General features: G+C 37.3%; 1 protein-coding gene across 24 annotated transcripts in view; it reads right to left on the reverse strand.

The window, feature by feature from the left end:
- Positions 1-26678, reverse strand: part of BCAS3 (BCAS3 microtubule associated cell migration factor) — a 607379-nt gene that overhangs the window by 322929 nt on the left and 257772 nt on the right. For 12 of the 24 annotated variants that reach the window (XM_042255341.2, XM_042255344.2, XM_042255336.2 and 9 more), the window contains exons 16-18: positions 21041-21191; positions 10078-10122; positions 439-563 (exon numbers count right to left, since the gene is read on the reverse strand). In XM_042255341.2, coding sequence (XP_042111275.1) covers positions 439-563; positions 10078-10122; positions 21041-21191 — 321 coding nt within the window. The remainder of the gene's footprint in view (positions 1-438; positions 564-10077; positions 10123-21040; positions 21192-26678) is intronic. The other 12 variants (XM_042255345.2, XM_042255347.2, XM_042255339.2 and 9 more) reach the window with 1 other exon arrangement.

A 26678-nucleotide genomic window follows, 5' to 3' on the forward strand; every position in this document is an offset into this window, starting at 1 on the left:
GGATTCAAACTGATACCACTGCCAACTAACTAGCATTTTCAGCTAAATTACTTAAACCCACTAAACTCAAATTATTCATCTCTAAAATAGGGATAACAGCATTTTTCCTCTCCACAGTTCATAGACAATGGCATGAAAATATCATTTGAGAAGAATGTAAAAGATACATATAATGATATGGGACTGACAACTTTGACAGCACCTGTATATTGTCAGCAGCAAAACAAAAACACTCAGTGGGCAATTTATTTCACATTTATAGTGAGAGGACAGCCTTTTCTGTTGACGAGACTTGAGTAGTTGAGGAAAGACAATGCTAACTGAGTGGGGGGAAAATTCTGCTATTGGGCTGAAGCTTATTCAAAGAGAACTGCTATGAGTTTTCTTCAAGAAACACAAATTACATATGGTGAGTTTAACTTCAGTAAAAACACATACCTTTTTCTCTTTTCAGACCTGCATTATTTGCAAACCACGATCGGGATGTCCCAAACGTTGCTGCCACACAAAATTCTCCGCCCACTGATTTGCTTGGTGAAATTTGTGGAGGTGGTTTAACTTTGCTTAAAAGATAAAATGATAGAAAAAAAATTACCAAGATGAAATCACAGTCCTCAAGATAATGACATATTTCCCTTAAAATTCGGCCACATATAGACATGCGTTTTGCCTTAAGTAGAACTGTGATCGGCAGCAAAACTAGTCCAAAGTTTCAAGGTATTATCAGAATAGCAGCTTCTAAGACCAAGAAGAATTGACTTCTTTCTGAAGAATATGCTGCCAAAATCCAAGCCAACTTATTTGAAGTGGATAATATTTCCCTGGATATTTCAAAGTGGAACAATAAAACCAGCATAAACCTCTCATAATAGTAGAACAGCTTATCATTTCATATTAAATGTAAAACGTGAGACTGACAATACAGTTGAATGGAGACAGCATGTATGAAAACACAAGATGATACAGAATGGAACCCTGACAATGCTCGCAGCCACATGCGATGTATGGTTAGACAATGTCTGGAGAGGAGATCTAACGATCTAATGCAATTATAATCACTGATCTTCCTAGTTCTTACTTTTTCTTTGTGGATTTGTGAAAATGACAGGTCTATTTTTGTTCTGTTTCTTCTAATGTTTAAGAATACAATAAGTAACTTTTGCTACTTCACGTAACTACCATAAAAAAGCACAAGCTTTCCTCTTTGCTTTCCCCAAATCAGCTTCCAGCTTCTAGTACAATCAACTTCTGATGACAACCTATTGTCTTCTTTCACTCCTGTATCTCTTCTCTATGTCAAAGTCTGCCCCCAAAGTTCCTTAGCAATTTCGCCAGGGACCTTATAAACTCTGCTAGACAGTCTCCAATGTCAAATGATATTATTTCTACTTTCCTTTGCTCATTATCCTTTATCTCTTTGTCTTTTAATGAAGTAAGGTTAGATGGAGAAAGACTGGGTTTGGGGGGTCAGGTAAAAACATGAATCTGAATCCCAGGTGCAAAAGCACCTGTGTGAATTTCGCTTGTTACTTAACCTCTCAGAGCTCACACAACTAATATATAAAACAGAAAGATCATAATGCCTACCTCGTAGTGTTATTTTAAGGATTACCATATTACACGTGTTCTCAAAGTGTGGACCCTGGCACTGAGAAGTTCTTAGACATGCAAATAATCTTCAAGCCATGCCCCACCCTGACAATCTGTTTTAACAAATCTTCCAGGAGATTCTGGCAACCACTCAGGTTTAAGAACCACTGATTCTGTAACGTGCAGAAAGCACTCAGGGCAGTGCCTTCCCATACCTCAGTTCTTCGTGCTAACTATCTCCTATTTAGCACACAGTCTTAAGTTTTTAAAAGATCAGACTTCAGTTCGGTAATCTCAGTTTCCAGGTGTTATGACACGTGAAATAGTCTCACGTATCTGATTTCCTGAGCCCTCTGTTTTGATGTCTTCCTGGTAGGGAAAGCAAAATGTCTGGATCAGAAGCCACTCTGCTTGGTCCTTTTGGTGTCTGCCTTTGACAAAATCCATACGATGCACCTTGTCATATATGACAAGGCCTCTTCTTTCCAACATTAACATTTTCTAAACACTCCAAGTTATTACCCATAAAAGTCACATCCATGCCTAAAACACTGAAGACTTCCACTGACAGGGAACAGAATAATAGCTTCGTGTGTGTGTCAAGATTCTGTGATAAAACGAATGTTTCTACAAACAATTTCATATCTCTGCTGCATCTGCCGCAGCTGCAATGTTGTTGTTGTTGTTCAGTCGCTCAGTCACGTCCAACTCTGAGATCCCATGGACTGCAGCACACCAGGCTTCTCTGTCCTTCACTGTCTCCTGGAGTTTGCTCAAATTCATGTCCACTGAGTTGGTGATACTATATAACCACCTCATGGTCTGCCACCCTCTTCTTCTCCTTTAGCCTTCAATCTTTCCCAGCATAGGATCTTTTCCAATGAGTTGGCTCTTCACATCATCAGGTAGCCAAAATACTAGAGCTTCAGCTTCAGCATCAGTCCTTCCAATAAGTACTCAGGGTTGATTTCCTTTATGACTGACTGGTCTGATCTCCCTGCAATCCAAGGGACAATCAAGAGTCTCTTCCAGCACCACAATTTGAAAGCATCAATTCTTCGGTGCCCAGCCTTCTTTATGGTCTAACTCTCATAGCCGTACATGATTACTGAAACACCATAACTTTAACTACATGGACCTGTGTCAGCAAAGTGATGCCTCTGCTTTGTAATACGCTGCCTAGGTTTGTCATAGCTTTTCCTCCAAGGAGCAAGTATCTTTTAATTTCATGGCTGCAGTCACCACCTGCCTTGATTTTGGAGCCAAAAAAAAACAAAATCTGTCACTGCTTCCACTTTTTTCCCATCTATTTGCCATGAATTGACGGGACTGAATGCTCTTAGTTTTTTGGAAGCTGAGTTTTAAGCCGAATTTTTCACTCTCCTCTTTCACCCTCATCAAGAAGCACTTGAGCTCCTCCGTGCTTTAGTTCCTCTTCACTTTCTGCCATCAGGTGGTATCATCTGCATATCAAAGGCTGTTGATATTTCTCCCGGCGATCTTGATTCCAGTTTGTGATTTACCCAGCCTGGCATTTTGCATGATGTACTTAATGTGCATATAAGTTAAATAAGCAAGGTGAAAGTATACAGCCTGGATGTACTTTTCCAATTTTGAACCAGCCCGTTGTTCCATGTCCAGTTCTAACTGTTGCTTCTTGACCTGCATACAGGCCTTTCAGGAGGCAGGTAAGGTGGTTTGGTATTCCCAACTCTAAGAATTTTCCACAGTTTGTTGTGATCCACACACTCAAAGGCTTTCATGTAGTCAATGAAGAAGTAGATGTTTCTCTGGAACTCTCTTGCTTTTTCTGTAATCCAGTGGATGTTCACAATTTGATCTCTGGTTCCTCTGCTTTTCCTAAATCCAGTTTACACATCTGGAAGTTCTTGGTTCACATACTATAGAAGCCTGGCTTGAAGGATTTTGAGCATTACCTTGCTAGCATGTGAAATGAGCGCAATTGTATGGTAGTCTGAACATTCTTTGGCACTGGCCTTCTTTGGGACTGGAATGAAAACTGACCTTCTTCCAGACCTGTGACCATTACTGAGTTTTCAAAATTTGCTGGTTATGTTGAATGCAGCACTTTAACAGCAACATCTTTTAGGATTTTAAATAGCTCAGCGGGAATTCCATCATCTCCACCAGCTTTGTTCATAGTAATGCTTCTTAAGGCCCACTTGACATTACACTCCAGAATGTGAGTGACCATACGATCATGCTTATCCAGGTGGTTAAGATCTTTTTTGTATAGTTCTTCTGTGTATCCCTCCCTGACATCTCTTCTGCTTCTGTTAGGTCTTACTGTTTCTGTTTTTTATTGTGCTCATCTTTGCCTGAAATGTTCCTTTGGTATCTTCAATTTTCTTGAAGCAATCTCTAGTCTTTCCCATTCTATTATTTTCCTCTATTTCTTTGCATTGTTCACTTAAGAAGGCTTTCTTGTCTCTCCTTGCTATTCTCTGGAATTCTACATTCAGTTCGGTATTTTTCCCTTTCACCTCGGCCTTTCGCTTCTCTTCTTTTCTCAGCTATTTGTAAGGTTCCTTCGTAGTCTTTATTTCCATTGTGTGTGTGCTCAGTGATGTCCGATTCTTTGCAACCCCATGGACTTGGATTTTCCCAGCAAGAATACTGGCGTGGGTTGCCATTTCCTCCTCCAGGGGATCTTCCTGACCCAGGGATCAAACCCACGTCTCCTCTGTCTCCTGCACTGGCAGGTGGATTCTTTACCACTGAGCCCTTGTTTCTGTTACTGAACTGCTATCAGGAAGCTGTAAGTTCCTGTAACTATTAATAGCATCTTTTAACTTCCATTGGTTAGTTTCGGGAGGCTGGAAGGCTGAGGAGAGAGGCGGAAAAAAAATTCCAGAATTTTTCTGAAAGGTGCTTCAACTGTATGACTTATTTTTTACTAGAATCACCATCAAGCAGCAATGACAGTACAAAATATACAAATTCAAAGTTCTTTGCAAATTCCTGAGTTATTTTTGTTTTTGTTGTTTAAATCATGTGGTAAGCAACAAGACTGAAGCTGACACTCCTATACTTTGGCCACCTGATATGAAGAACTGACTCATTTGAAAAGACCCTGATGCTGGAAAAGATTGAAGGTGGGATGAGAAGGGGACGACAGAGGATGAGATGGTTGGATGGTATCACCGACTCAATGGACACCTGAGTTTGAGTAAACTCCGGGAGTTGGTGATGGACAAGGAGGCTTGGCGTGCTGCAGTCCATGGGGTCACAAAGAATTGGACACGACTGAGCGACTGAACTGAACTGAACTGAGGCAACAAGACAGAAAACAAGTAGCATGCCACTTCTTAAGACAGTCTATGGTGCATCTAAGCTATGTATCCTAAATAGATTTTTAAAGTTGCTACTGGGCCAGTTGGCTACTTTTGTAATATAATAATCAATTTAGTCTTTAGTCAAGCAAATATATATTTTGTATGTTTACTGGCTTACAGTCTAATTATTCAATGTCAAAAGCTGAAGTCTCAGACTTTTTTAATGTTATATATAACTCAATTTCTGAATACATGACTAAAATGCATCAATATAGTATCATTTTACATAAACTCATTATTTCCTGCAGAGAATAAGTACCTTATGTTAAAAATATTCTTAAAATTATGAAAAAATTATCATTTTTATTCTTATATTTCATTTCTTCTTATGCTTCTGATAGGGCCTTCATAAATCACATTAGTAAGAGTTTGTGTTTAATATTAAAAGTTTTTATCCCTGAAAATAACTTGCCACCTCCTGCATGACACAAGGCAATGTATTGGGTACTTAGCATATTTGGTGAACACAGTCATAACAAGTTTAGTTCTATCATCAATCTACCTTTGGAATGATTATGGTATTTAAGCAAAATAGAAATTTTAAATATGTGCAGTATATGTGTACAAGATTTTCTGAAAAATAGAAAAGACACATAATCTAAAGAAAATATTATTATTAATAAAGTATTTTCTATATGAAATATCCAAAGGAAGAAAATTTAATATTGGTTCAATTTCCCATTTATCCTGAAATTTTAAAAGACCAAGACCAGGTGGAATATCGGGTGGAAATAGAATTGAACTTTTCCCAATGACCCAGAATATTTCTACTGCAAAATCACCTTTTGTTGGCAGAAAGATAAAATATTGACAAATGATATATATGTGAAAAGAATAAAAGAGAAAAGTGCTAGCCTTGTAACTCATGCTTATTTATAGATTGGTGTTCCAACCATTTTAGAAAAGCACTCCAATATTAGCCTTCTTTTCTTTCTTCTCAATATCTATCTCCCTTTATCTTCTGAAAGAGACTTAAAAAATTCTATTATAAGACATTTGCAAGTTTAAAACAAATGCCTCTCACTGTTTAACTAATTTACTCAATTAGTAGTTGATAGAAAAAAAAATATGTGTATACAGGGGTCCAAAAATTCAATTGTGTTATCGTTACAAATGAATACAAAACATCCTGATAGAGGTGGTGGACTCCTATCCATTAATGACTCCTGCACTATACTCTCCTGTGCCATAAATAATTCCAAGGTCAAAAACTAAAGAAAAATTTGCCTTCACTTGTGAGCAAAACATAATGGACTACAGAATGAATTCAACCTTCGCCATATCAGAAAACATCACATTTACAAAACTTAATACAAGAGACAACATAATCAAAACTAATATATGATTAAAAAAAAAACAACAACAAATAAGGTGCTAAATTGAAACTCAGGATTTTAATATTTCATCATTCCTTCTGGGAGACCTAACCATCTAACCATAGGATGAGAATCATTTTTAATGCCATCAGATGTTCTAGGGACATTAACATGATGACATCTTTAAAAATATTTACAAAGACTATGGAAGTTACCCATTGGCTCCTTCTGCATTATGTAATTCAGTCAGATAAACATATTAAATTTCTCTGCTTGTTTTTTTTCTCCACACTCTAACCACAGACAGACTGAAAAAAAAAAAAAAAGGCAAGGCTCTAAGGATACAGGCTTTAAAATTATAGCAAAATTATGTGCATCTGGATAATTTTCTATGTTCTATAAAATAGGGTATAAGTGGTGAATCTGTGGATGGCATGAAAAGCGACTATGAGGTCTGGGGCCTTGTTTAGGACACAAGCATGGAAAAGGGATAAGCTGAGATAGAAGCACCGTTTCTTTCATTCCCTGAATCACAAGGGTACAGTCAATACTTCAGTTCAAATCTTAGGCAATATTTATATAAGAATTACAAGTGGTGTTATACCTTGTGTTAAAGAGAAAAAGCTTTTCTTTATATTCCTCACTGTGATTAGGCGTTCAAAAGGAGTTTAGAAGTTTCCCTCATTCTCAGCTTTATGTTCGAAAATAAAAACTAAGAAGGAAAATGAAAGTACTGCATTTTTTAAAAAGATACTAACCAGGTATCTAAAAGTATTCTATCACAAATTCTTTTTAAAGATCTAAGAGATTTTCTTTGAACTCGGCATATAAGATTCTCCTCTCCATATAAATCTTTTCTTCTGAAAATGAATTTATATTTTTTTCAATAGTGTCAGAATAACTAGATTAGTTGAAATTAACTATTTATAAACAGATTGAAAACTTGGCACTAATTAAAACTTTAAATATAATTTGATACGTAAGTTTTAACTCCTCTTTAAAATTAACCTTATATACTATAAAGATATATTCAAATGAACTACCTTTTGTCTACACTGTTGTGCATATATTTTTTCTTTCACTAAGAAATTTAAAAAACTAGGAAAGTTTACTAGATGCAGATTAGGAACTCCATAACAACTTGTTACTTATTTGTAATATTGAAAGCAACATTCATTTTTAAAATTTCACTGTATTTCTCTTAAATTTTATGCATTTAAAAAGTGTATCATGTGTGATTCTTTTACATCATTTATACCATCATTTAAATTCCAAAATCCTAGAAAATACATAATCTTCAGAATGTATAAAATGGCGAAAGTGTTGAAGTTGGTCTGCAGAGTTAACTTTCCAACAAGTTTATTTGGTTGTCAAAGGAAAAGAAATTATTATAAACTGACTCATCTGAAGCCGCATGCATTTAAACAATTAAAACAGTTTATCAAAGAATGGAGAAATTAGCAGAAATTGTGATCAATCAAAAGCAAAATCTCAGCTAAATATAAATGTTTCAACAGAAAAATAATTAAAAAATTGTAAGAAATTTATATAACATTTTAAGAGGAACTATAAAAGTTTCATATTCTTCCAAAATACAAATCCTACCCTATACTGAAAGTCCTAAAAACTTGATGAAATAAAGAAATGATTTTATTTAACATAGTATTTATTCCAAAACAGTAAATGAAAACATTCTCAGGTTGAATGCTAAACATGGAAAAATAATAAAAACTCTTAAAACAAAGAAGCTTTTTATAAACAACATGGAAGAAGTTGTCAAATTTATATTCATTTTGCTGCCTTAATTTGAGGTTTCATTAAGATCTTAATGGGAAAAACATGCACCACCAGTAAAGAGACGTATTTTAAAGGAGGATCTTTTAGGCTAGTACAAGTGACTAAAAACGAGTTTCTTGCTAGCTAACGATGGCATCAAACAAACCACAAAGCAGTCTTCTAAAAGACAGGCAATGATTTAAAAGTCTACTATATTTCATATATCCCTTTCTTTAATCTGGCTCTTTTAATCTTGTTTCAACCTCAAATCATTTCTGGTTGACAAGTGCTTTTGCTTAAATTTGAGGAGCACATAAGCTGTTGAAGGCATGGGCTTTTCTTATTTCACATACAACATTTGTCATTCCATCTTTATGTCTATGCTAAAACTTCAAACTTTATTAACATACTAAAACTTTTTTCTTTGTACTTAAAATGAGAAATTTATCCTGAGATGGAATTTAATTCTAAATTGAGTCTACAAAGAAGTCTTGTCATATGTTGAATCTAGCATTTAAAATTCCACTGTTTGCTACAAGCTCCTCAGTTAGATCCATGTATCTTATTTGTTTTTGGAAGAAAATCTAGTTAACACAAAGAATGAAGATTGACTTTCAGGGAGTTTTTACTCATGTATACCCTGAATTTGCTTATCACAGTTTCACAATCTGTGTACTAATTTTGATACTGCATTTTAAGGAGGAAATCTTTACGATGATTTATCACCCTACTCTAATGCAATAATGAAAATTTCAGATGTTCCTATTAGTGTATGAACACTGAAATTAGTTTGTGTCAAATTATTTCTTTTTGTCCAAGAGGAAAAAAGACTGTAAAACTTTTCCCTAGGACCGTAAGACAGTATAAACAAGTCTCAGAAGCAGTTATGAGAATTTCACATACATGTATTCTGACTAAATTTATAAAACTGGTATAAATTATACCAAAATGTCTCGTCGGCTCACTCACTCCTAGAACCAAAACAAAACAACAAAAACATGATCTAACTTAAAGAAGCTTCTTCTCAAAAATGGAATTTCCCCCTTAAACCAGAAAAGAAACCATAGCATGGCAGGTAACATTTACTGAGCTCTTATTATGTGCCAGGCACTGTTCTAAGTAATTTATACGTTGGTTCACTTAATCCTCATAATGAACCTATCAGGTAGGTACTACTGGTAACTCTAATAGAGATAAGAAAACCAAGATATAGACAGGCTTTAGAAAACTGCCCAAGATCATATAGGTAGTAAGTGTGTGACCTGGAATTTAAGACCTAGACAGTCTGATTCTGGAGCTCTGACTCTTAACTATTTTGTTAAACATATTACACCAAGCTCTAAATACATTCTACTGCACATCTTTACATAAAAGTATGAAATATACCGTTTCTTTTCTATGGTCATCATGCTAAGACTGACAAAGTTATATTTTATGCACTCTTATATAATAATGCAAACAAGTTATAGTGGGTAGGTGCTAATAACTCAAAATAATCAGTTATTTAGGAATTTAGAGGAGTTTGTACATAAAACCCAAATTTCCCCACGTAGCTCCTTAACTACCTAAACTATTCAAAACAGAACTGACTCTTTTTCCTTTGGTACCAAAAAAAATGCAGTAAAAATTTATAGGGTATTTTTAGTATAACTTAAATATATTTATATTTCAAAATAAATCATGTCTTCAGAAGTTCAGCATGTCAATGTAGGGAGTTTCTATCTTCTATCACTATAATACTAAAAGATTTAAATGTGGGTGTTGGCCATTTTTATATACCAGCATTATTATGAGAATTCTTCTCCTTTCTTTTTTTTTAAATATTATTCTATGATTTTTTAATGTGAATTTTCAAAAAATGAAATGAAACCAAGAAAACTGATCTTTTCAAGCTTAAATACCAACATCTACCAATGACTCAGTAATTCGGTGCATCTATCTGTGATCAGGCCATGCAACTGAAAACAAAGTACAAAACAGAGTTACTTTCGGAGAGAACAGCAAAGGAATTAGGCATGCGGGACTGAACTGAGACTCACCATGGAGCTTTTATGGAAAAACACCCCGCTCCAAACAGATAAGGCCTTCATGGAAAAGGGGGGAAAAGGCACAAAAATATTAGAGGAAAATTCATTTAATATTAACAAATACATGTTGATCATACTGTTAAAGAGTATGGATAAAATAGCTAAAAAAATTAGTAATCGTTTGCGATTCTGCTGTCAATACTAACAAGTCTGATATAACCACTGAACAGAAGGATGTGTAGTAACAAGTCCCTTCATTTTCATAAGGTTCCAGATTTCAAAATGCTCTGTTTCTCCCCCTTTTCTGGAGCACCCCTGTAGGGTTCCTAAGGTAAAATAAAATTTACTTCAGAGGCCCTTTAAAACAAAGTGCAAGTTAAATGGAATAACTGGATGGAGAGAAGAGTGGAACCAGTAGCAACACGTGTGGAACACGAAATGTTTAACACCAGTGAGAGAGGACTCGATAAACATTTGATAAGCACCGTTGCTGTTCACCAGCTGTCTCAGAGCCACAGAAAGGACGTATTTTCTAAGCTGCTTCATTCCAGTAAGCGGTACTGCATACTGCTGGTCAAAGGAACTAACACTTAATACAAGTCCGTGGTATGATTTACTTCCATTTTAGGGTCACATTCCAGGAAATCAGCATTTCTCTTAATAATGACAGAAGAGGTTAGCTTCCTCTATCTGGCCTATACCGGGCTAGGTTGGAATACAGGAAACTAAAGCCACAATTGCTTGTTTTAAACATAGCTGGGGATACAAAGGCAGACTTCCATGTTACACATATTTCTTCTTAATATTCTGTTCATAGCATTTAAGACATGCTATGCATACTTGCACAGAGAGAAGACTGACTTAATTATATCCAGAACAGAATACTGTTGTTGCATCTAACATTTGGAAGGAAGACATAACAAACTAAGAAAGAAAGAGCACTGCATAACTTGGTAATTCTCTTCTTCAACTTTGGTGCCAAGAACATTAAAAAAGAAAACTCATGCTAATTAGCACCAATCTCCCAGTGCAGTGGACGCACAACACCAAGTACAGTTCTGAGGACTGAAGTACAGAAGATACGAAGAAGAGAACAAAAGAGCAAGAGACTATTGATATTAGAAGAAACTGTGAGTTGGGAAGACAGAGATAATAGAAAACTTTAGAGATGATTCAAATGCAAAGCAAGGAAATCTCTTGATATAAGAGAAGACCACAACTAGAGATATGATTTCATCACTCACATCTAAAACAATGCATTCCAAAATTGTTTTGACTGTGATCCATGGAAATACACAGTTGGCTCTCCATATCCAGAGGGCCCATACCCACAACCAACCATAGATCAAAATCATTCAGAAAAAAAAATTCCAGAGAGTTCCAAAAGGTAAAACTTGCTATGCACCAGCAACTATTTACAATTTAGAAAAGACTTAAAGTATATGCATAGATGTGTGTAGATTATGCAAATACTAGGCCATTCCATATAAGGAACGTGACCATCCGCAGATTTCAGTACGGGGTGGGAACTGATCCCCCTCAGATACTGAGGGATAAATGTACTAAAGTATAAGCTCATGTGTACTTGAACAAAACAAACAAATAATTTAATGAGTGTGAGGGGTTTTGTTTGTAATCAATTTTACTATTTCCATTTCAATGTTTTGTGGACCTAGATAATATAAGGCTGTTAAGTCTGAAGAACAAGGAGCAAGATTACATTTTATTATATTCTATTTCATTAATGAAAAAAAAAGTTAGCCATGATTCCCCCCTTCCCTTGATTTCATGATTCACTGATTACATCAGAAACAAAATGTTACTGGAACTCATCCTGCACTTGACCAACACCAATTTAAATAACTGTGACCATGTGAAGACACCAATCTTTCAATGGCACTGTGATACCATGAAATAATGATCAGAAAATGGAAGGTTCAAAACATTTCCACAGGCCCACAAGTGAAAGTGAAAGTTGCTCAGTCGTGTCCAACTCTGCCACCCCTCGGACTTGGTCCATGGAACTCTCCAGGCCAGGATACTGGAGTGGGTAGCTTTTCCCTTCTCCAGGGGATCTTCCCAACTCAGAGATCGAACCCAGGTCTCCCACACTGCAGGCAGATTCTTTACCAGCTGAGCCACAAGGGAGGCCCAAGAATACTGGAGTGGGTAGCCTATCCCTTCTCCAGTGAACTTCCGGATCCAGGAATCGAACCGGGGTCTCCTGCATTGCAGGTGGATTCTTTACCAACTGAGCTATGAGGGAAGCCCCTAAGATACTGCCTAAGTGAAGAAGTTATTGTTGACACATACTACCCAACTTCTTTACATTTTCTTCCTTAGGCAGACACCTGAATTAATCAAACAGTCCAAACTATTCTGACAGAAGCTTTTGTGATCTGGAATGTCTGGGCATGAGTTGCTCTTTCCCATAGATTGTACAGAAGCTGGATAAGTCTCCCACCTCATTCCAAATCAGAATACAGGGTTCCCATTGGAACCAGATTATCCATTTTAAATGTAACATTGTATACATGTCCATCCCAAACTCCCTAACTATGCCTGCTCAATGTTAAGAGGCAGCCTGGACAGGAGGGGAGTTTGGGGAAAAACAGATACGTGTATATGTATGGCTAAGTACTTTTGCTGTCCACCTGAAACTATCACAACATTGTTAACCACCTATACTCCAATATAAAATAAAAAGTAAAAAAAAAAATCAGAATAAAGCTGATTCATCGCAAATAATCTGCAAGTTTTCTCTTAGTCCTTAACGGTTTAAATGGCTTCTGAGTGACCCCCAAAACCAAACAAACAAAAATGAAACAAAACTTTAACTTTCTACAGTTCAAAAGACCAGCTGATTGTCCCACCTACAGAACCAGTAAATACCTTTTTCCAAGTTTAAATTTCCTTATGTATAAAAAGTAACATATTAGCCGAACAAATTAAACACTTTTTAAAAAATCTGCTAGATTCTCCTTCCCAGGCAACAGCAGCATGTTACCAACAAGATTTCCACAACTTCACAATCCCCAAATGCACTGTTAACTCTCACTCTCTAGACACTGCAGTGAACAGGCACGCACTGACCAGCAGCATGGTCAAGCCTGAAGACAACATGGCTCTCACTGTTCACAGTCTAATTCAGTTGTATGCATTAAAAGTCATCCTTCTTTGGCCAAAGAAGAATCTAGAGACTGACCCAGCTCAAGGAGAAGACAGGGGATGGGGAAACAGGTGAGGACTCCTTCCTGGCATGGTCCCAGTCCATACTCACCCACTTCTTAGCCGCTCCTACAAACTGGATCTCCGCCACATACATGGAAAAGACCCATAAACACCAAAGAATTAGAGTGACTGATGTAGTCACTGATTTGGTATGGGGAGTGTCAGCTGTTCTTTTGAAATGTGCCCGCCTCATCTTTTCTCAGTAGTGAAAGAATGAAAATAAAAAGTCACAAAGGCCAAGTCCATGATCCAGCTGTCTTCACCTATGGCTTTCCACTCCAAAATCCTGCAGCTGTAGTTTTACAAGGGGTGGTTTAAAGGAGGAAAACAGCACGTGAGTCAGAGTGTAAGCTGAATTAAAATGGTCTGTACTAACAAATGCAACTTCAATTATCATATTCAGGTGTTAAGAATGTGTATATTTCCAAACACTATTAAGATTCAGCAGGTTGAGCAATCCTGCCATGTAAAACTATCCACTTAGTCATGATTATGTCCTTCTGAAGCTGAATTCTGACTGGAAAACATCAGGGTTCGCCAAGAGACTAAAAATCAGAAATACTAGTCCTGCATTAAGTGACATTGCCACTGGTTCTCAAAGTGTTTCTTCTGGAGATTCTCAGAAGACAAGAAATAACTGTGCTACATATCAAATCACTGTGGGCCCACATGCTAAGTCGCCTCAATTGTGTCCAACTGCTTTTGACCCTATGGACTGTAGCCCGCCAGGCTCCTCTGTCCATGGGAGTCTCCAGGCAAGAATACTGGAGTGGGCTGCTGTGCCCTCCTTCAAGGGATCTTCCCAGCCCAGGGATCAAACCCATGTCTTTTATGTCTCCTGAATTGGCAGGTGGGTTTCTTTACCACTAGTGCTAGCTGGGAGGTCCCATATCAAATCATTAATACTATGCAACTCTTTAAACTCTGATTCATTTTTTTAAAGGCTACACAGTGCCACATAAGCTTTGGTCTTCCTAGCTGAAAATAAGACCAATAAAAAGACTGTTCAAATGTTAAGAGGAAAATAAAATCAGATTTTATTTGAACATGGTAAAACCCTTTATAACCTGACTCTGCTGCTAAAAGGCAGTAATAATAATTAGATTTCACCATCTTCAGAGTTAAATATAGTTGGCACCTAAAAAACAGCAAAGAAAGGAGAGGGTGGGATGAATGAGAGAGCAGCAGTGACATATACACTACCGTGTGTAAAAGAGACAGCTAGTGCGGATCTGCTATACAAGACAGGGAGCTTAGCTTGGTGCTCTGTGCTCTGTGCTGACCTAGACGGGTGGGATGCGGGGAGCGGAAGGGAGACTCGAGAGAGAGGCGAGATAGACAGATAGATATATCCCCATATATATGTGTACTTATACTTGACTGACACTGTTGTACAACAGAAACACAACACTGTGAAGCGATTATTCTCCAATTAAAAACAAACAAACAAGTCTGAAAGTCCCACTTTCCAACTAATCATGTCCTATGAGAATGCAAGCACTGTCACTTAACAGACATAAGAATGAGCCCATATAAATATTAAACATACTGAACGGAGAAAGGGCTGTACAACATTATCTGTGAAATAGTAAGGAAAAGCAATAGTCTAACACCACATTCCAGGAACCCCAATGACTGTGCTACACTCTACACCCCCTCGTGTTAAACAGTAACTTTGATGGACTCACATTCCCCATGTGCATACAAACAAGTTAGTCCTCATATCATTTTCAAGTATTACTCTAAATTTTTCATTAATTTATCTACTAAAGAGACCTATGGCACTACTGGCTCTCAAATTATTGTTCTGAAGGCAAAGTCAAGCTGAAATATCCAGGTGAATTTTCTAATCTGAGATATATTCAACATGCAAATTTAAACTACAAGCTCAAGATTTTCATCAGAAAAAACTCTCTTGTTCAATTTCCGCCAGATGTGGCAGAAGAGAGACTAGAATAGCACACACAGATTTCCAAATTTCCATAGAAAATAATGCTTGCTAACTTGTAAAACATTATACAGGAGACTTAATCTCCTCCCCACTCCCACTCCCCAAAATTCACAGATTTATGGGAAAAGGGAACAAACTATGGAAAGACTTAAGTACTCTACTGACTTAGTACAAAAACTGGAAACTCAAACTGCGCATGTATACTGCACATGTAAACACATCCATCCTAAGGAAAATACACATTGCTAGGTATTTTATATCTGGAATGAAACATTTATAGCTTAGTTATCAAGAATTAATACATACATAAGACAGGACTAGGAAGTGGAGGATTACCATTTGGACTACAAGGAGATCAAACCAGTCAATCCTAAAGGAAATCAACCCTGCATGTTCACTGGAAGGACTGATACTGATGCTGAAGTTCCATTACTTTGGCCACCTGATGCAAAGAGCCAGACCCTGAGGCTGGGAGAAAATGAACGCAACAGGAGAAGAGGGCGGCAGAGAATCAGGCGGTTAGACAGCATCACCAACTCAAAGGATACAAGTTTGAGCAAACTCTGGGAGATAGTGAAGGACAGGGGAGCCTGGGTGTTGCAGTCCATTGGGTTACAGAGTTGACCATCATTCTTTTTGTGTGGGACACAACTTAGTGACTGAAAAACAACCACCACGGTAACTGGGTGGGGGGTGGAGGGGTGTCTTTTTCCAAATCTTTCCCATTTAATTCTTCAAACTTCACCTGTAAGATTTAAGGCTTAGGTCAAAGTGTCTAAATAAGCCAAGGCAGAACAAAGTGAATCAGAAAGAGGAACAAACCTTCCTCAAGGACTATATGCCAATGTCAGTTATTCACTTAGCAAACTCTGATGGCAGATTTGGTCTACAAATTTCAACTAGAGATAATCAAATAAATGCTATTTAATGCTTCCATTTCCAAAGAAGAACAATCATCTATGTTTCCTAAATGGAGCTCCTGTGAAGCACTGGCCTAGGGAACAGCAATGAATGAGGCTTAGAAAGTACATAATAGAACACCTGTTGGAAACTCACACACTGTAAGGCTGACAGGTTATAATCCATACATACAAATATACCTCGGATGACGAAATTCATGTAGGCACACTGGAAATGGCAGAACCAAGATAAGAAGATGGAGCTTCAGACTCCTAAGATGATATTCTTTCACTATATTCCCTAGCCTACTTCTCCAGAGTCAAGCCTAAGGTTCCTAATACCTAGCTCAAACTGTTCACAAAAAAATGAATACATACAAACATGGTGGAGAGCGAAAGTAGCAGGAAGCTGCTCAACTTAAGAAAACCAGTGAAACACAACAAATAGTACCAGGTTACTTCACTAAACACGTCAGCTAGTGAAGGGCAAGGAAGTAACTTCATTCCCAATTTCTATATTTTTTATTCCCATGAAATTACTAAGACCACTTTGAAAAAAGTTTTATTTGTTTATTTATTTGGCTGTGCCGGGTCTTAGTTGAGGCATCTGAGATCTTCGATCTAGGCTGCAGAACGCAGGATCTTCAGTTGTGGCTTGTGAACTCTTGGTTGCAGCATGTGGGATCTAGTTCCCTGACCAGGGATTCAACCTGGGCCCCTGACTGGGAACGTGGAGTCTTAGTCACTGGACTACCAGGGAAATCTCTCTGACCACTTTTTGAAATATCCTGTTCCCCGCTTGTGCCCACAAAATGATGCATGTGTCAATAATTTTAGATTTAATGTATATAAAATTATGCATATTGATGAAAAATTGTCTACTTAGTAAATTTTCACATAGGAAGCCTTTTAAAAAACCCTTCATCACTTATTTGATCCATTAATTCAGTCAAACATCTATGAGCTATTGCTTTGAAAGTCCCTACTACAAAAAATTCACACTTGAAAACAAGGAGCAATCCCTTGGCACCCACCTTCACTTTTAATAGATGAGAACTATGCTGATTTACACATGATAAAAACAATATGGAGGCCTTTCCAATCCTCTCGTCTTAGACTGGAAGAAACGGGTTTTGTTTGAATGAGCAGCTATTAAACCAAATGATTCCTAGCACATCTTTCGCCTTCATCAGTGTATACCACAGTTGGGCTGAGCAACAGCTGTTGCCAAAATAGGCCTTATTTCCTCCCAGTGCTGCTTCAAGGTATAGAGCATGAAGGTGTAAATACATCTGTCTTCTGCCATTTGCAGTTCTACTGGCCTTGCGAATGTCTGTGAGTAAGACAGATGGTCCCTGACACTGCACAGGCTTTCAGGGATGTATCTTTCCATAAATAAGGGGGCAGATGTGAAACGTGGTAAGCACACGTCTATCCCCTGAAGGTTTGGGTTGAGGTTTCCATCTAAATTTGGTTATTTAAATACAGGATCCTAAGCAATCCTTGGAAATCTCTATGCTAGAATGCATTTTTTAATGTTCATTTTATGCCATTATGGCAAATATCTAGGACATGGAACATATATTTGTAACTAGATATAATATCAGGTGTATTGGAACTTAATGCCTATAAATGAGTCAGCTCTGTGTTCTCTTTCTACATAATTAATGTCAAATACATCTGTAAGTTTTATTTTTTAAATGCTAGAAAACACATTTCACTGAAGCAAAATTAGAGTAAATTAGGATTTCCACAGTGACCTGGAAAATTAAAAGACTGTTTGCTCATCACTCTGGTGACCTTAATGTGCTAATCAAAATCCCCAGGACACAATAAAACTTGATGGAAATAATGCAAGTGAGCTAACTGCAGCTTAAGAACTGCTGCTGCTGCTGCTAAGTCGCTTCAGTTGTGTCCGACTCTGTGCGACCCCATAGACGGCAGCCCACCACGCTCCCCCGACCCTGGGATTCTCCAGGCAAGAGTACTGGAGTGGGGTGGCATTGCCTTCTCCAGCTTAAGAACTGGCCACAGTAAAAAAAAAATTTAAACAAAAATGAAATTAATGTAAATCTTAAAATCTAATGGGAGAAATCTAATGATTCAAACCATTAGATGTGCTTTGGGATGTGCTTCAAATCTCAGCATATGTCAAAAATGGAAATTCAAGGAATACCTTACTCTCCCGAAACAAGTACTACTTTTGGTTAATCAAAATACATGTATGTCACTGAAACTGCTAAGTATTGAGATAGTAAAACCACAAACTACACTCTGATAATTCTGTGACCAAACAGTACTATAAGAATTATACAGACAAGGGCAGGGAAGCCTAGCACGCTGCAGTCCATTGGGTCGCAAAGAGTCAGACGCGACTTAAAGACAACAACAAAGAATTATAAGTAATGTCACAATAGCAATTTCTGAATACAGTCAACAAACTCTTCAGAAAATGGTTTAAGAGTATTAGGTCTTATAGTCTAGCAGTAACCTGCATAAGTTATGAATACTATCATCAAAGTGTTTTTTGTCACTGTAATCTGTGTTAATAGGAAGAGAAAACAGAATAGTAGGAGGGGAGGGGAAAAAAAAGAGTGGATGGGGTAATTTCCAGAGCACCAAAGCTCTGCCACAAGTAAAGAATTCACTATAGACAACAGACATGTGGAAGAAAAAAACTAATAAAATGAGTTTTTGGTGGATGTGTATGTATGTGAGTGCGTGTATACAGAGTGAGAAAAGATAAATAAGGCAAATTCATTAAACTGTTAACATTTGGAAAATCTGGGCATGAAGCAATTCCCTTTTCTATTGAAATAATTACTTTATTTTAACTGGAGGATAATTTCTTTACAATATTGTGGTGGTTTTTGCCACACAGCGACATGAATCACCCTCGAGTGCATATGTGTTCCTCCAACCTGAATCCCCCTCCCACATCCCTCCCCAGGATTTCCTTTTACTGGTCTAATAACTTTTTTTTTTCCCAGTAAGTCTAAATGAATCTCTATCAAAATTTTGGAAATTAAAAGCCAAGTACTCATTATGGGACAAATATTAATTTTTCTCTCTAAACACTTTAAGAAAGGACATGCTAAAAAGAATTTTAAAATTTGGCAAAAATAAAAGGGTTTAAGAACTGAGATAAAAGCCCAGCAAAAAATATGATACATGGATCTTAAACTAATATTAATTTCAAAGCACACAATTAAAATTCCTATCACTTCATTCATTAATAATTATTAAATTAGGATACAAGAAACATAATACACATGCTCTAAAAAATATAGGAACTGTAATCAAGTTTTTAAAAAGAAAAGGAAACATAAAAGTTATGTAAGTTCATACAGTATGGTAGCTTAGGAAGAGACTAGATGATAAATAGTTCCCACCCATCTAAGGACAGACAGAAAGAATAGCAAGAGGGAGAGTAAAAGAGGTGTGATGGAGTTTATCTTTTTATCATGGGAAGTTTCAAATATATGCAAAAGTAAGCTCACTTTCTAAGTGTGTATTAGTCACTCAGTCATAACCAACTCTATGAGACACAACAGACTATAGCCCACCAGGCTTCTCTGTCCATGGAGTTCTCCAGGCAAGAAGACTGGAGTGGGTAGCCATTCCCTTCTCCAGGGGATCTTCCTGACCCAGGGATCAAACTTGGGTCTCCTGTACTGCAGGTGGATTCTTTACCATCTGAGCCACCAGGGAAGCCCCCAGAAAACTCACTTTCTAATCCTCTCCACAAATAGTTTGAATTGAATTCTAACATCACACAATTTCAGGCATAGAACTTCAGTCACTATCTTAGAAATAAAATTAAAATCACGAGGAACAATTTTGAGTGTTCTTTCACTTATATTCAGGAAAGATAGACCAAAAAAGGTAGAATTATCTACTGACATCTGTGAATGAAAAAATACTAAGATTATGATTCAAGATTTAGTCCCATTTTTATTTGATTCTATATCCCAGAAATATATCATTATCCAAAGAAAAAAGCCAGCTACCTGTAAATTTAAGTTCATAACCCCTTTACTATTCATAGTGACTCTTATTTATTTTAAAATAAAGAAACTAGAAGAGGAAAGGGAAGTAAAAATTCTACTTAAGCTACCACTGAAGGGTTAAAAAGCTGAAATCAATTTTTAAAAATATAGCCAAATGATTTGTATCACAAGATGTCAGATTTTGGAGCTAGGTTTGCTGTTTCCCAGCTTCTTTCCCCCCGCCCCCATCTTAATACACCACAAACTCAATTTCTACATTCAAAATAGGATCACTTTATAGGAAACATCACTCCACTAGACAAAGGGTCAATTTCGGTGTCACAGTGAAATCTAGAGCTCAAAGGCCTGGTCCCTGAGAATGAGTAGTTCTTCTTACAAAAGTATCTCATGTCAGCACTTTACCACCTAGCACAACAATAATGACAGATTATTATATGTAAATGGTACCTCAATATAGATGTTTTTTCAAAGTATCAGAAGCATGGTTGTCATATTAAGTTCTCTCTCCTTAGTCAAAATTTGGGGGCCATTATAAATCCAAATCATGTCCACAAAATCAAGAAAATGAAACTGTGCTACTTTCGGACAAAGCCACAAGGCAGGAACTACAAGACTGAGTAGATGGATCTGGTTTTCATTAGCCAATACTAGTTCTCACAACTTGTCACTGCTTGGTATTTTCCTATGAATGTGTGTGTACATGCCTGTGCATGAACGTGTTTGCGCAAGTTCTATACTTTGTACTTAATCAGGTGACATTAAGTCTCATGTGGGCTGGGAATGAAGAAAATAATCAAAACCACCCAAAGAAAAAGTATGCTTTATTTTTATGTATTTAATCCTCTAAAATAGCTATTTAAAAAGTATCAAGCCTGAGGCCTTACCCTGTTCGTTTGGTGATGGTACCAAGTGTCATTGGCTGCTTGATTTGGGCGAGAGGCATCAACACCATCAGGCTGGGGAGAGGAGAGAGTCGAGGGTTGCCAGGGTTGTTGTTGGCAAAATTATTGTAGGAGTCTTGGCTGTTGAGCTTCCCTACGAAGAGAAAAAAGAAAAGAAAAGCATCACCAAGAGAAGTTTCCTTCTCTGACAGGATTTGCACTGGCTCCACTAATCTTTTAAGAAAATTATCAAAGGCAGACATGATTCTAAAAGAATCATGAGTATATGGAAGGGGGGAAAAAAACAAAGGACTCTGGTAATACCAAACATGACTTGACTATGAACAGAGACTGTAGTCTTTGAGGATGGAGGCTTGGAGAATACAGAATTGGGTAGATGTTAAATGGTTATACAAATAATTGGCATAAAACTGAATTTTATGGTGTTACAAAGAAATATAGGATAGTAAGAGAAAAAAACAAACAAACAAAGAAAAGGTTTAAATTAGTCTAAAGTAAGCAGGGAACATTTCCTTAAACAAGCTTGGGAGTCAGAGGGGAAGAATATTCCAGCCATGGCAACCTATAAAGCCTCCAGAGGGCAGAAGAAACATGAGGCATAAGGATGTATATCCACAGAGAATAGCATGAGAGGCACAGGATGAAACTGACCAAAATCAACAGGCAAAAACACTGTCTTCCTCCCAAAATGTACCACTACCCACCATAAAATTAAAAATCATGAATCAATCTTTTATTTTATGACTGCATTAATACAAAAAATAAAAAGAATAAGAATTATGGCTCACTAACAACCAGGAAAAACAAACTGAAATAAAATCTGATCTGCATAGAGAGAAATCACTCCCATCTCACCAATAAGCAAAATTCCTCTTAGGTACTTACCTTTTCTCCCATTTGGCTCTGCATTTTCCAGAATGTTCTATAAATGAAGTATGTACCATATTGAGTCTTACCTCTTTCACTTGCCAGTAAGCATCTGAGATTCAATCACTCTACATTTTCCTACAGGTATCAATTCCTTCCTTTTTATTCCCAAATATAATCTCATTGTATGGAAGTACTACCGTTTGTTTATCCAGTCATTGGCAAAAAGACATTTGTTTCCAGCTTTGGTTATTACAAATAAAGCTGCCATAAACATTCCTGCAAAAGTTTTTGTATGAATGTAAGGTTTTTTACACTCAAAGGAGAAAAAGAAAGATATACCCATTTGAATGCAGAGTTTCAAAGAATAGCAACGAGAGATAAGAAACCCTTCCTCAGCGATCAATGCAAAGAAATAGAGGAAAACAACAGAATGGGTAAGACTAAAGATCTCTTCAAGAAAATTAGAGATACCAAGAAAACATTTCATGCAAAGATGGGCACAGTAAAGGACAGAAATGGTATGGACCTAACAGAAGAAGAAGATATTAAGAAGAGGTGGCAAGAAAACACAGAAGAACTGTACAAAGAAGATCTTCAAGACCCAGATAATCACTTAGAGCCAGACATCCTGGAATGTGAAGTCAAGTGGGCCTTAGGAGGCAGCACTAAGAACAAAGCTAGTGGAGGTGATGGAATTCCAGTTGAGCTGTTTCAAATCCTGAAAGATGATGCTGTGAAAGTGCTGCACTCAATACGCCAACAAATTTGGAAAACTCAGCAGTGGCCACGGGACTAGAAAAGGTCAGTTTTCATTCCAATCCCTAAGAAAGACAATGCCAAAGAATGCTCAAACTACTGCACAATTGCACTCATCTCACACGCTAGTAAAGTAATGCTCAAAATTCTCCAAGCCAGGCTTCAACAATACGTGAACTGTGAACTTTCAGGCATTCAAGCTGAATTTAGAAAAGGCAGAGGAACCAGAGATCAAATTGCCAAAATCTGCTAGATTGAAGAAGCAAAAGAGTTCCAGAAAAACATCTATTTCTGCTTTATTTCTGCCAAAGCCTTTGACTGTATGGATCACAATAAACTGTGGAAAATTCTGAAAGAGATGGGAATACCAGACCACCTGACCTGCCTCTTGAGAAATATGTATGCAGATCAGGAAGCAACAGTTAGAACTGGACATGGAACAACAGACTGGTTCCCAACAAGAAAAGGAGTACGTAAAGGCTGTATATTGCCACCCTGCTTATTTAACTTACATGTAGAGCATATCATGAGAAACGCTGGGCTGGATGAAGCACAAGCTGGAATCAAGATTGCTGGGAGAAATATCAATAACCTCAGATATGCAGATGACACCATCCTTATGGCAGAAAAGGAAGAAGAACTAAAGAGCCTCTTGATGAAAGTGAAAGAGGAGAATAAAAAAGTTGGCTTAAAGCTTAACATTCAGAAAACAAAGATCATGGCATCCGGTCTCATCACTTCATGGGAAACAGATGGAGAAACAGTGGAAACAGTGTCAGACTTTATTTTGGGTGCTCCAAAATCACTGCAGATGGTGACTGCAGCCATGAAATAAAAAGACGTTTGGTCCTTGGAAGAAAAGTTATGTCCAACCTAGACAGCATATTAAAAAGCAGAGACATTACTTTACCAACAAGGGTTCGTCTAATCAAGGCTATGGTTTTTCCAGTAGTCATGGATAGATGTGAGAGTTGGACTATAAAGAAAGCTGAGCACTGAAGAATTGATGCTTTTGAACTGTGGTGTTGGAGAAGGCTCTTGAGAGTCCCTTGGACTGCAAGATCAAACCAATCAAAACTAAAGGAAATCAGTCCTGAACGTTCATTGGAAGGACTGATTTTGAAGCTGAAACTCCAATCCTTTGGCCACCTGATGCAAAGAGCAGACTCGTTTAAAAAGACCCTGATGCTGGGAAAGACTGAAGGTGAGAGGAGAAGGGGATGACAGAGGATGAAATGATTGGATGGCATCCCCGACTCAGTGGACATGAGTTTGAGTAAACTCCAGGAGTTGGTGATGGACAGGGAGGTCTGGCGTGCTGCAGTCCCTGGCATTGCGAAGAGTCGGACACGACTGAGCGACTGAACTGAAGTTTTTTAAAATATATATCTAGGAATGGAGTTGCTGATTGTAGTATATGAATGTTTGCATGGAGATAATAATTATATGTTTAAGTTTATGAGGAAATGCGAAACACTTTGACAAAGGAAATGATCCATTCACGTTCCCACCAGCAAAATATGACACTTCGAGTTTTCTGTATCCACAATAGAATTTGGTGTTGTCACTCATTTTGATTTCAGCCATTCTGGGTAAATACGCGGCTGCTGCTGCTAAGTTGCTTCAGTCAGGTTCGACTCTGTGCGACCCCATAGACGGCAGCCCACCAGGCTCCTTGTCCCTGGGATTCTCCAGGCAAGAATATTGGAGTGGGTTGCCATTTCCTTCTCCAATGCATGAAAGTGAAAAGTGAAAGTGAAGGCATTCAGTCGTGTCTGACTCTTTGAGGCCCTATGGACTGTAGCCTATCAGGCTCCTCCGTCCATGGGATTTTCCAGGCAAGTGTACTGGAGTGGGTTGCCATTGCCTTCTCCAGGCCAAATATGGGCCAAACAGGTTGCTGTTTTTGTGGTTCATGAACTTATCTGTCATCTATTTATTTTCTTTGTTAAAATACCTATGTAAAGCTTTTGCCAATTTTAAAAACTGGGCTAATATTTTTGCTGAAATGTAATTCACACACCATAAGATTGATCCTTTTGAAGTATACAGTTCTATGGTGTTTGGTATATTCTACAGAATGATACTAGGATCGCTATTTAATCTAAGAACATTTTCATCACCCAAAAAGAAAGTCCATACCCTTAGCAGTCACTCTTCTTTTCCCTACCCATCAGCTTTTGATACAGGAATCTGTCCAGTTTCTACTGATTTGTCTATTCTGGATAATTCATATAAATGGAACCATACAAGGTGGCCTTTTGTGAGTGCTTTTTCCGATTATGTTTTCAATGTTTATTCATGTTGTACCATGTGTCAACAGTGCATTCCTTTTAATGGCTGAATAATATTGTACTGTATGGATATACCACGTTTATACCAGCTGATGAATATCTGGGTTGTTTTAATAGGCTACTATGAATAACGCTTCTATGAACATTAGTACATAGGTATTTTTGTGGACTTGGGCTTTCAATTTTCTACGGTACATATGACTAAGAGTGGAACAGTTAGGTCTATATTTAATCTTTTGAGGAACTGATAAACTATGGCTACACCAGTGTACAAGGGCCCCAAATTTTCCACATCCTCCACACCTCTTGTTGTGGTCTATCATTTTTATTTTATCCATGCTAGTGGGTGTGAAGAGGTATCTCATTGTAGTTTTGATCTGCGTTTTTAAAATATCTTTTTCATGTGCATTTTAGTTAATTTATATAGCTTCTTGGAGAAATGTCTATTCAAAACATTTGCCCAAAATTGAGTTGTCTTTTTATTGTTCAGTCATAAATTCAGTCATAAATAAGAGTTAAGCTCAGAAGGTAAATCCCTTAGCAAAAACATGGTTTATAAATATTTTCTCCCCTTCCTATGTCATCTTTTCATTTTCTTCATGGTATGCTTTGAAACATACAAGTTTTTAACTTTGATGAAGTCTAATTTATCTATATTTTCTTTAGTTGCTTATGCTTTTGTTGTCATACCAAAAAAAACACTGCCCAGGCCAAATATACAAAGATTTATAGCTATGTTTTCTGCAAAGAGTTTTATATTTTTAGTTCTAACATTTAGGTCCCTAATTTTGAATTAATTTTTATAAATCATGTGAGGAAGGCATTCAACTTCAGTTCTTTCGAATGCTGAATATCCACTTGTTCCAGCATCACTTATTGAAAAGATATTCTCTCCCAACCCAGAGGATTATCCTGGCACCCCTGCTGAAAATCAAATGACTGTAAAAATGTAAGAAATTATTTATGGATCTTATTCTCAAATTTAAAAAGTTCTTTATATATTCTGGATATAAACCTTTTATTAGATATGATTTTCAAATATTTTCTTACCCTGTTCTGACTTGTCTTTTTGTTCTCTTACAGATCTTTTAACAAGCGGAATTTTTTTTTAAATAAATTCCACTTCATGAACTTGTTTTGTACATTCTTATTATAAAGATTCAATCTAAAAACATTTTAATTTTTATATTTTACTCTTACAAAAATATAATGAGACTTCCCTGGAGGCTCAGTGGAAAGAATCTGCCTGCCAATGCAGGACACACAGGTTCGATCCCTGATCCGAGAAGATCACACACACCACAGAGCAATTAAGCCCCACGTGTCACAACTATGGACCCTGCACTCTGAAGCCCATGGAGCAGCTACTGACACCTGCGTGGGCTAGAGCCTGCGCTGCTCAGGAAGAAGAGCCACTGCAGTGAGAAGCCCACGCGCTGCAGCTAGAGCAGCCCCCACGCGCCACAGCCAGAGAAAAGCCCGTGCAGCAGCAAGGACCACCACAGCCAAAAGCTAGCGACTTACAGAAATAATACATGTCTTCATGGTTCACAGTATTTATATGAGATAGCTAACTTTATTGTAAGGTAGAAAATATGATTTTTTAAAACAGAATAATGAAACAAATGAAAGGAAATGAAACAAAATCTCTGACGTTTAACTGACATTTACTACAACCTTACAAATATGCATTTCTATTT

Source organism: Ovis aries, chromosome 11 (assembly GCF_016772045.2).
Source record: "Ovis aries strain OAR_USU_Benz2616 breed Rambouillet chromosome 11, ARS-UI_Ramb_v3.0, whole genome shotgun sequence".
Lineage (NCBI taxonomy): Eukaryota > Metazoa > Chordata > Mammalia > Artiodactyla > Bovidae > Ovis > Ovis aries.